Source organism: Parasteatoda tepidariorum, chromosome 4 (assembly GCF_982258835.1).
Source record: "Parasteatoda tepidariorum strain Cologne lab strain chromosome 4, Ptep-v5.0, whole genome shotgun sequence".
Taxonomy (NCBI): Eukaryota; Metazoa; Arthropoda; class Arachnida; order Araneae; family Theridiidae; genus Parasteatoda; species Parasteatoda tepidariorum.
The window spans coordinates 86,337,322-86,349,736 of record NC_141758.1 but is presented as its reverse complement, the minus strand read 5'-3'; the positions used below and the strand labels follow the sequence as shown (position 1 = coordinate 86,349,736).

Genomic DNA, 12,415 nt, shown 5'->3' with positions numbered 1-12,415 from the left:
TTAAATGTTTTTTTACTCTTAAAATAAAATAATTTTTAAAAATTATTCAAAATTACATCTTTTTCTCTAAATTTACTCATAAATGCCTATAAACATAAAAACGGCTCTGTTTATATGTGCTTTACTCTTAAAATAAAATAATTTTTAAAAATTATTTTAATTTTTTCTCTAAATTTACTCATAAAGGGCCCCCAGAAAATGACAGGCCCAGGGCCCTTATGAACATAAAAACGGCTCTGTGACACAGAAAGTCAAGACCAAAATAAAAAAATTTTAAAAATATTTTATTTTTGTACTTTTCTATATTGAAAGTTGGTCTTCAAACAAAAGGAATTTCTTAAGACAAGAATTTCTTAATTAAAAAATTTCTTAATATTAGTTAAGACAAGTATTTAAAAAAATGTTAAACGTTCTAAAGTGAACGCACTTAGTAATATTGAAGCTATTAATAAGTCAATATGTATCAGGAACACATTTTGTTCAGTTCTCTGCAGATTTCTTTTATTGTTGCTAGCTGACTTTTTGATTGCTCTTCTGGTTTCTTGTCTTTAAGTATCTGGCTTTTTTCCAGATTGACCTATGTAGAGAGACAAAATTAATTTATTAAAAACTTTCAACCAATTATGCAATAAACGAAAGGACAGTCAAAAATCTAAATACCTGAGTAATAAATTATTACTCAGACTTATAATTACTAAATATTACTCAGACTTAATAAATTATTACTCAGTTTTAAACTTATTAAGAGTATATTTATATATATACAAGAGGGCGCCCCGCGAACGGTATGCGAATTGCCAAACCATACCATAGATTATAAACTTGGCGATTGCAGGTGGAATTGGCGATGGATAATGCATAAATGAGGCGGGAGAACGAAATTACATTAACTCTAAACAGTGTAATTCGATATTCTTTTTCTCCTCCTCGACTAGCCATGGTGAATAAAAATAACTCATTTACTCTTTTTACAGGGATGTGATGACAAAAACACAAAAAAGAGGAAGTTTATAACTGTAGCATTAAACGTGCAAAAGAAAAAATTATATGAATTCAATAGCCAATCTGATAATGATTACATTATTATCTATTCAAATAAATATAAATAAATGGTAATTATGTTCTTAAATAAAATCTTGATTAAAATAATTTTTTTTAATAGTTTAGATAACTTTGAGTAATTATGCATAAGCACGATTTTATGTATCACATCATTTTAAAAAACATTTCTTTAATGGTCAAAGGACCTTTATGGACTTTCTCATCAGTTCTTTGTTTTATCGATGGTCTTTTATTAACATGACTGATCAGTAGACTGCGTTTTGCAGACTTTTGATAATCAGTGTTGATAGGACAAGAAAGTTCATTTCTCACATAATTTTTAGAGGCCTTGGATTAAGAATCGCGATGTTGGATTTCAAAATCGCGTGAATAAGAATCGCGATGCTTGAATTTACAATCGCGTGAAAAAAAAATCGCGATGCCGGATTTTAAAATCGCGTGAATAAGGCGATATCGGATTTTAAAATCGCGATGTTGGATTTTAAGATTGCGTGAATAGGAATCGTGATGTTAGATTTTAAAATAGGGTGAATAAGAATCGCGATGTTGGATTTTAAAATCGCTTGAATAAGAATCGCGATGTTGGATTTTAAAATCGCGTGAATAAGAACCACAATGTTTGATTTCAAAATCGCGTGAATAAGAATCGCGATGTTCAATTTTAAAATAGCGTGAATAAGAATCACGATATTGAATTTTAAAATCACGTGAATAAGAATCACGATATTGGATTTTAAAAGCACGAGAATACAAATCGCGGTATTGAATTTTTAAATCGCGTAAAAAGGAATCACGACGCATAATTTTTAGAGTCCGTGAATACTTATCGCAACGAGTAATGTTTAAACCGCGTATAAATACGAAAATCGATGTTTGATATTACAACCGCGTGATAACGAATCGCAATATTGAAATTTAAAAATATATATGAATACGAATCGCGACATTGCACTTTAAACTAGCGGGAATATGAATCGCGATATTGGGTTTTAAAAACGCTTAAATACAAATCGCGATATTGATTTTTTAAATTGCGTGAATGGGAATTGCGAGTAATGATTTTTAAATCGTGTAAAAACGAATCTCAACAAGTAACTTTTAAATCAGTTAAATACGAAAATCGATGATTTACATAAAAATCGTCTAAATAAGAATCGCAATTTTAGCAGATTCTGGCCCAGTCCCTAATATTTAAAATTCTGTAAATCAGCCAATCAAAAGAAATCAAATATCAGCGTCCGAAACGAGAGTTGGGGGGAGTTCGTCGCAAATCCGCGTTCGTTCGACTCCCCAAAAGTTTTTGGAACATGGTCGGAAATTTTTAAAAGTCTTTCATCCCTGAAAAAATAAGAGAGTAAAGGAGTAAAAGACGGCATTGTTTTACCAAGATCAACCACTTTTACCCCAGCCAGCAGATTGACACGCCAAGAAAGGTTTATTGGGGGCTTCAATACTTTCGCTCCGCGGAAGAAAAAAATTTTCAACAAAATATCATTTACTGCATAAAAATTTTTTCCGCGCGGAAATTTATGAAAAAAGTGCGGAAGATATGGAAAAATCTGAAAAAAGCGGAAGAATCACATACCTGTTTTTAGTAGAGAATTAAAAAATAAAATAAAATTTTTATTGCTAGTATCCCTTCACAAATACACTGTATTTATATTTTATTTAACGCAATAATTTATATTTTATAACGATCTAGTTTTTTGATATAACAGATTTAATTTTTTTTATAAGAATTGTGTTTGCGAAGAAATAAAAATAATTTATTAATGAACCAATCACAAAAAATAACGTATCATTTTAATACCATGTTTTATTGGAACGCTATTTTGTAGAATTAATTCTATTTAACTTTTATTGTAAGAATTAAAAAAATATCATAATTAGAAAAATTGTCAACCTTCAATTTAAAACTTCCTGTTGTCAAATATTAATAATTATAATTTTTAACAACTTTTTTAAACACAAATTTTTAATTCTCGAACTTAATACTATCCTTCATATGAAAATATCAGAAAATTTATAAAAGAATAACTATTTTAAAATTGAGCCATTAGCGACAACAGAGGAAGGATGTATGTGCAGATTTTAAGTAAATTATATGTTATAGAACTAACATTTAAGACTTAGAATAACTTTAGATAAATAAAAAACAATAACTATTTATTATTTTTTTTTTATTTTATTTTTTTATCATTAATAATAACTATTTACACAAATAATTATTTATGGTTGTTTGATACTCACTGTTTTTCTGTCTTCACAGCTTTGAAGAGACAAATTTGCTGCTTTATGAGAATCCAAGGATTGGTATAAGATTGCAGGTTCCTCCTTGCTTAGATCAAAAGGTGGAATCCATTCTTCCTCCGGGACTGATTGTCCTAATTTTATGAAGTAAAAGGAAAAATTACTCAATCAGAAAATCATGATAAGTTTTTCTATGCACTCAAAAAAGGATAATAAGAATTTAGGTAGTTCGGTTATTTTACGAAAATATTTAACACTGACTGTCGCGAAAATGGTTACACACTAAGACTTCTGTTGTTCGAGACGGAGGGTAATAATTAGGTACTCTGTCCGCCATTCGTCTGGAGGGGTGGCGGGGACTATGGTAACGAGGTATGATTATTTCAAGTAGGGGTGCGGGGTCCCCCTTTAAGACTGGTTTCGGTGGGAGAAAAGGAGACTTCTTTCTTCGATCTATTGTATTAGCCCTAGAGTTAAGAGAAATGAGCATTCGCGCCTGAAACAGCGTTTAGAGCGTGTGATTCCTTTTTTTTTTAATCTTTTCTCTTTTTCAAAAGCTTCTGTTTTAGAAAAAAAAATTTAAAAAATTTATATGTATGTATGGAATATGTATGGAAATTGTATAAAATTGTTTAAAGCAGCTCAATGTTTTATTAATAAATAACTCATCTGTAAATTTATCATACATAGTAAATTGGTTATTAAGAAAAAAATAAATTTGCTAATAAAAACTGTTTTTAATAAATAGTGAAAAAAAAAACTGTACAGGTTACAATAAAATATGAATAAGAAAACGTAATTTAAGCAAAAAAAAACTTCAGATAATTTCAGATGGTTTGATGGGTACTGATAAAAATCATCGTTGATAGTTTTAGATTTCATCCTAGTTGCGGTCACTTGCTTTCAGTTTCAAAAAAAGAAAATAATAATAATAAATAAATGAAATATTTAAAAATTAATAATCAAAACAAAGATATTTAATATTTCTCCGGCACAGATAACGTGAACTATTTTTATTTTCAGCAAAAGTTTTATCTCCTTTTAAAATCAGATTTATTAAGTTTAAGCTCTTCACTTTTTCCAGAAAATTCAAGTAATAAAAGAAATTAACTGCTTTAAAAAATGTGCAAGTTTAGAAATTAAACCATCTAACAATCAATGAACATTCATAATAAATATCGTAAAATTAAAAAGTAATATTAAAAAAACCTGTACTACCCTTAATGTCAGAATTTGTTCAATTTTTTTCCTTTGTATTTAAAAAATAACAACTGATTGAATCAAGAGAATTATTTTAAGTAAGAAAGAAATATTCATGTGAATCTTAAAAAAGTTCTTGAATCAGATTAAATAAGTCTCCTACTGGTGGCTGAGTCAGCCAATCTGGTATACTCCCCATACAAGCTATCATCGAAGGCGAAAGAAAAGGAGACCTTTTCATCGAAGCCACCCTCCCTAAAATGCTCTCTTCTTGTTTCCATAGCACCAGACTGCCGCAGACTTTGTGGCGGACAGAGTACCTATCGTAGACAAACAGTAGATTCCCGGTTAGAGAGATGGTAGGCAAAGACTAACTATTGTACCAAAAGAACGACTACTTACACTTTTGCGTCTCGTCATTGAGATCTAGGTATGCAATAAATAACAAGTGGTGCAAGTGGCAAAACATGGTTTTGAAGCATTTTTGGAGTAACAAAAAAGCAATTTTGGAGCATATTTAATAAAATGCTATATTTAATATTAATTTTCTTCTGCTATTAAAATTTAGCAATGTTTAGTTCGAGAGAAGTTTCGGTTCCTTTTTTGAGGAAGAAAATGAAGCCTGGGGTAGAGAATATCTTGCAAAATGAAGTACAGTTGCAGATGAGAGTGCAAGAATCCTTCCCACTGAATCCAGAGCACCCTCCCCCCCACATGGCAGTAGCTTGGTTGCTGTAAAATTGTGACTTGGCGATACCCATGGGAAAATATCCTTTTTGGCGAATTTTAGCCAACTGCTTCAATTTAGAGCATGTAGGGGAAGGCTTCCACAATTGGTGAACGGGGACAAATCTCAGCTATGGGCTGGTCGATAGGAATTCTGCATCCGACTTGCACCGACCACAGTGCTGACGTAAAATATCCTCTGTGGTAGACGCATCATGGATAAAAGTTCCCTTGTCGTTAGGCTAACCATGAGAGGTTTTCGAGATTTTCCTTTCCATGTAAGGCAAATTTGTCCGAAAACACTTCAGTCAGGAGTTAATCAAATTTTTACATTTATTTAAAAGCAAAAAGTTTAAAAAAATTATAATACTAAGCTTACCACTTCGCCATTTTTGCAGCTCATAACTCGTCTTCTTTATATAGTTCTTAGATAAGTTCTGATATTCTCTTAGTTCGGACAGTTCTGATCGACATTTCTTCGGCATGTTTATTTGTAAACTTTTAGCTCTAGAATGAAAACAATATATCTATATTAGCGTTGTTATATTAAATTGTAGAGTTACTGTCAGTATTATCAAAAAATATTTTTCAAATAGTTTCTTTAGGCGGTCACTTTTCCCCCACACACCCAATTCCTTGCGATTTTCAGAAAGAAACTTGAAAAGTTTCAAAGCTAAATTATTTCATAACTAAAAATAAAATTTTTTAATAGAAATAAAAACAAATTACTTATCTCTGCATGTGTTTATACGCATGTAATAAGAATTTACAGATTGATTCAAAACTTTTCCCTAAAAATGAAAAATTTCTTTTTTGAGCAAAAATTGTGCATTATTTCATGTCTAATGTTTCGCAATATTTACTGAAATTCATTAAAATGTTCTAAACGCAAATTAATATAAATTACTGTTTATTCTTTTATTTTTTTAAAACATTTAGATTAAAATAATTGTTTGTTCATTAGAATAGGGAAATAATAAAATTATTAACTATTAATATTTATTAGAACATTTATTTAATGTTAAAAGAAGTTTTTATGAGATAAATGTTTATTCAAAAACGTTTACCCGCATAATAATAATTGTGAAATGAGTGCTGCCATTATACTGTTAATATCAAAAAATAATAACGAATCCCCTTGTGATTTCCGGGTTTATCAGTGTTTTCCCTTAGAATTTCAGGTTGTCTGTTTTAAAAATAGTGTCAGCATGGATTCGAAAAAAATCCTCTAGATTTTACAAAATAATATAAATTTCATGATAACTGTTGCATAATGTACTAAATATTTTACACACAGAGAATTTAAGGGATTTTTATAGTCATCAAAATAGAAAAATTGCAATATTTTTCAGTTATGATTGACATTAAACATTTTGAAATTTTATGTATCATGTTTACTCATAATTTCGAATATCAATAGGCATTTAATTCGTCATTCAAATAGGCATTCAATTAGACACTTAAGTGTCTGATTGTATTAAAAAATAATAAATAAACTTGCAACACCTACCGAATTCCAAATTCCATTGAATGTTTCGTTTCACTTTTAGATGAAGGTCTAATACAAATCATTATGATGGTTCGGGCGTTTCCACCTAAGCTCTCCTTCAGCAATCTCGTAAGACAACTCTCTCTATATGGAGGTAACTCCTTCTAAGAATAAAAACACAATTACTTTCTAAATATGTTTTCAATAAGACTTTTATTGCACTAAGAGGCCAGATTTTTTCCACTTGAACAATATTTTGAAATATGCAAAATTTAAAGTCATCACAAAATTGAAATTGGAAATATCATTTACACGTTATTCTAGAATTTAAATTGATTTTTTGTAATAAATTATTTTTTGTTTATTTTTAGAGATGTTATAAAATTAACTGAACTCAGCGGCGCGACAGCCCTAGAGGGCCAAGGCCTACTGTGCCCATCTCAGTTTTCTTGACCTTGGGCTCTGGGATGTAAGAGCAGATGTTCCGTGCCCGGCCCGAGGATCTAACCAGGGACCTGTGGCACGACAGCGCGAAGCACTACCGCACAGCCACCGGTACTCAAGTAAAACCACTAATGTAATCTTATTGATTTACAGCTGAGAAAAATATAGAGAAGTTCTAAAAATGGTAAAGCTCTTCTCCATATAGTCTAGTGAAGTCATAATTTAATTTCCAATTGAATAAATAAATAGTATATCCTCAAAAAAAAATATTAAAAAAAAAAATTACCAAAATCAAAATTTTGATCTTATACTGAATTGATTATAATATAATTGATCGTACATAAATAGATTTTTTGTTATTAAATATTTTATGTTTAGAGTTGTTATAAAATTATTCACGTAAAAACACTAATGTAATCTTATTGCTTTACATTTGAGAAAAAAATCCAGGGAAGTTGGTTTAAAAATGGTCAAGCTATTTTTTATGTAGTGTATTAAAGTTATAATTTAATTTCCAATTGTATGAATGCTATAATATATCCTACGATAAAAAAAAAATATTCAAATATTTTTTTTACCAAAATCAAAAATTTTATCTTATTGTCCAATATGCAGACAGAGTGAAGAGGCCTAAATAAGCTTTATATGAAAATGATCACTAAATTTGACTAGCAACTAGTTCTTGTCTCCTGGTGTAATTAACAGTAAGAATAAATACAAAAAAATTTTGTATTCTGCAGCACATGTTTACTGTCTGCATTGTAGAAACAGAGGTATAATATCTCTCCAAATTTGGAATCGGGTCGGGATAGCCTGGTTGGTAGGGCGCTTGACTCGCTCTCGTGAGAAAGGAAGTTAGAATCCAGCCGGCTAGCAAAGTACAGTAAGTGGTGACAGGTGTAAGCTAAATCTGTCGGGTAACAAAGTCCTCTATATTCCCTTAACAAATTATACCTCTGGGGATACAGGATTTTAGACTGATTGCACTCTGATTCAGGTCAAAATTGCGATATGTGGATGGATGGATGCATGAATGGGCCCATTGTATAAACGGGATTGGTAGAAGTCGAATTTTCGGCCTTAGATTGCGCCACTGGAAAACAAAAACAATCGCACTCCCAATCCCTTAATGGCCTAAGAAAACAACAAATTTGGTGTTGAAAAACTCTGTAAATTGTGTGAATGATTATTTTATATAAAATTAATAACGAATTAAGCATTATTACATACGTCAAAGAGTGTAGTTAAATCTTACCACCAATAATGAATACATAAAGCTTACACCAATCTGCAGCTAGTTGGTGAATAAATTTGGAGAATGATGTGTGACATTTAGAATAGTTAACTAAATTATTGTGTAAAATGATGGTCGGGCTTGTTTTAAACGTATATCAAATGCCTTTTGGCAATTCTTAAAATTTCAAAGGAGAATAATTCGCGCAATTTCAACAGGATCTCCACTCAAATTCAGAAAAAAAATTACTTGACTATTCCAGGAATATAAGGCAAATTTCAATGAAAATCTAGACCCTATTTTATCATTACAGAGCAATTTTTCATCAAAAAACCATTTTTATGTTTGTAAATGCCAAATATTAGATTATATAAGCACAAAAAACATATTATTGAATGAGGATGGTAATATGGCAGTTTAACTAAAATGTGACTAATAATTGTAGTGCTAGAATTATTTAACTATAGTCTCAATAACTGATTACTGTTACTGGCAATTATATGACTGGTTATTTTCCAGGTATATTGTAGGAATTTTCTCGGTTTTCGTAAAAAACATGGACTATTCCCTGCTTTTTAGTAGTTTAACCTTGTTACTATAGCTGCCGATAATGTCCTAGACCAGTGGTTCCCAACCTGGGGGCGATCGCCCCAAAGGGGGCGATAGAGCTTCTCATGGGGGACGATAATCCTTAGGGGGGCGATCAGGGGGCGACGAGTATTCAAAAGATAAAAATTGCTAATAATATTAATAATAGAAGCTATTGATGAAGATTGAAATTGAAAATATATATGAAACCTATGGTTCTGGTGTAAACAAAGAATTATGATAGTTAAAAATTTAAAAAAATTCAAGTGCAGGATCGTTTTCGTCATACGTTTTGGTATCGCAGGCGGAAATGTGATAAGTCACTCTGTTCCTCTGAGCAATAATACTGTTTCCAGACGTATTGATGAGATGGCAGCCGACGTTGAATCAATACTCATCAAATTTCTGAAAGAAGGTAAATTTGCGTTGCAGGTTGATGAATCAATTGTGATAGATAACAAAGCTGTTTTAGCTTACGTGAGATTCATAAATGAGAGTAAGGAGATTAACGAGGAAACGTTGTTTACAAGAATTTTGAACACAGATACAAAATGATCGTCGATTTTTAAATTGGTCAAAGAATATTCTGAGGTAAAAGAAATTCCCCTCACAAATGTAAGTGCTTGTGCAACATATGGTGCTCCAACCATGTCTGGTTGTCATACTGGGTTTCTGGGTCACCTTAAAAAAGAAGTACCGGAAGTTATCTCACCATTCATTATGTCATTCATCGTCAACTTTTGGCTGCGAAAAATTGATTATTTCTGGCATCAATAAAATAAAAGCTAATTCTCCTAATAACCGTTTGTTCCGAGAGCTTTGCCATGAAAATGAAGATTTCGAATTCCTGCTCCTACATACAGCTGTGAGATGGCTTTCAGAAGGAAACTGAGCCGTTTCTTCGAATTGCTGGATTCGTTAGAAACTGCGTACCTCACGGATATTTTCGAAAAAATAAACGAAATCCAAGTAAAACTTCAAGGAAATAAAATGAACATTATCAAGGCTAAGGGAATCATATCTTCATTCATCGCCAAGTTTGATATCTACAAGTCAAACATTGATCGCAAAGAGCTAATGCAATTTCCAACTCTTAAAAAGTGTTCAATGGCAGATATCGAGATCCTTGAAAATAAAATCTTAATTTTTACGGATCACCTTGATCAGTTATGGTATCATGACTTTAAGATTTGATGAAATTAGAAATTCCGGATTGGCTTTTCGATCCTTTCTCTTTTGAAGTTGTGGATAAGCTCACTTCCTCTTTGTAGACTGAGATTTCAGATTTGAAGTATGACTGTGAGGCTTATGTCGTCTTTAAAAAATACGGTTACGAGTTAGCTTGGGTAAAGCTTATGGACACTTATCCACAATTGTGGAAACAAACTGAGCCGCTTCTCATCTCGTTCCCGTCAACCTATTTAGTGGAGAGAGGATTTAGTTCTGTCTTCCAGCTGCTCACAAATTAAGGAGATAGGTTGGACATTTGATTCAAAGGAGACTCGCGTTTAAATCTGACGAGCATAAAACCTGACATTCAAGCTTTTACTTGAAATACGCTAAGCACAGGGCAGTGATTAAAGTGGTAAAAATGTATTTTCCCCCTCCTCATTTTTTTTCTCAAATTTTAGTTGTTAACGTTTTAACTTTTTCTTGATTACATTAAAATATTAATTTAAAAAAATTTACTTTTGTTTTGATTATTCCGTTTTAAATATCATTTCTTTTTGAAAAAAAAAAGATGCACAATTTTTTTTTAATTAATAAAAATGACAGGATAAATGTGCCTCCTTATTTGCATTACAATTTAAATTAAAATCAAATAACATAGCATATTTTCAGTGTTTGGCTGCTCACAAGCAACAATGAGTGGTTTTTTTTGAGCAAAAAGAGAATGGGGCGATATGTGTCAGCCAACCCCAAGAGGGGGGCGATGGTCCGCAAAAGGTTGGGAACCACTGTCCTAGACAATTGACGATTTTGTTGGGCAGATAGAAATAAATAGATAAGAAATAAATATTTACTTACTGTATTACTAGTTAATGCAGAAATTACACGAGACAAAACACTAAGTGACTTATTTATGTTGTTTGATTCTTTTTTGGTTGCTGAGTCACTTTGTTCCAGCTAAATTAAAATAAAGAAACAAACATTATAGAAATATGTATATAGAGTAAGACCTAGATTTAAAGAACTCGTAATAACTTAAAAATCCATTCGCAATACCAGAGGTTATCTTAATATGGGGGACCAAAATAAAAATTTTTTTACAATAGCTTTTTGGAACAGTCTTAATATTTAACGACACAAAAATATCCATAATTAGAAAATGGATTACATATTTAATTCTGCCTCTAGAAATGGAGCGAATTTATTGCAGATGTGCTTAGAAATTCCAAATTTTGAAAGCATTTTTCGACCATATTTTGCAGAAACTTGGTTAAAGTGTTGTCTTACAACATATAAAGCATCCATAAAGTTGGCTTGTATATTTTATTTTAACTCATAAGCAATGCCCACTTAATCAACAACAATACCAAGAAAATACCATGCAAAACAAACACTACCAAGATCTAGTGTTCGAATGAACCCCCGCAAAATACACTACAGTGTAAAGTCGCGTATCCGGAATCGGTGGGACTTCCAGAAGTCAGTATAATAGATTTTTCCGTATAATAGACCCCCGAGGTAAACAAAGCTTAAAATGATTTAATAAACGATCTGAATCTAAGAAGCAAAAAATAAATAAACGTTATTTTTAAGAGGAACAATGTTTTAGCATTAGAATATCTAAATCAAATATAAAATATTAGAAAAAAAATATTATTGCTGAAAATATGGAAAACGAAAAAAATTTAACAGTTATGAAAATATTAATCCGCCATTTTGAACTAGAACGATTCAAGCAGGAAGGGGAAATTCATGTCATTCTGGAACAAAGCTTAAAATGATCTAAATCTAAGAAGCAAAAAATAAATAAACATTATTTTTAAGGGGAATAATGTTTTAGTATTAGAATATCTAATCAATAAAATATGAAATATTACAAAAAAAATATTATTGCTTACAATATAGAAAACGAAAAAAAATTGACATATGAAAATAATAATCCGCCATTTTTAACTAGAATGATTGAAGCAAGAAAGGGAAATCCCGTCATTCATTAAAGTGGGTAGGTGGAGGTGAAAAATTCATTTCCTCCTTATTTGTGAAAGAAAATAAGTGTAAAGAGGAGATCATTTAAGTTGAGGGTGGGGAAGTAACAAATTATTGTTTTCTCTCCAATCATTGGCTATCAATCAAGCATAAAGGCGGGGCACGCTGATCGGGTTCTCTTTATTTTTTCTTCTATGACTGAAAGAATCTGCTAAAGAGAGAATGTTACCCCCTTTTCCCCCCGCCTCCTAAATATTACATGGTAT

At 31.2% G+C, this 12,415-nt stretch overlaps 1 protein-coding gene across 2 annotated transcripts in view; it reads right to left on the bottom strand.

Annotated features, from left to right (window-relative positions):
- Window positions 1-267: 267 nt before the first annotated feature.
- Window positions 268-12,415, bottom strand: part of LOC107447913 (kinesin heavy chain-like) — a 45,780-nt gene continuing 33,632 nt past the window's right edge. The window contains exons 11-15 of one of the 2 annotated variants that reach the window (XM_087161537.1): window positions 11,022-11,120; window positions 6,749-6,891; window positions 5,618-5,745; window positions 3,313-3,446; window positions 268-577 (exon numbers count right to left, since the gene is read on the bottom strand). In XM_087161537.1, the coding sequence (XP_087017663.1) occupies window positions 464-577; window positions 3,313-3,446; window positions 5,618-5,745; window positions 6,749-6,891; window positions 11,022-11,120 (618 nt within the window). In that variant the 3' untranslated portion in view covers window positions 268-463. The remainder of the gene's footprint in view (window positions 578-3,312; window positions 3,447-5,617; window positions 5,746-6,748; window positions 6,892-11,021; window positions 11,121-12,415) is intronic. The other variant, XM_087161538.1, reaches the window with a different exon arrangement.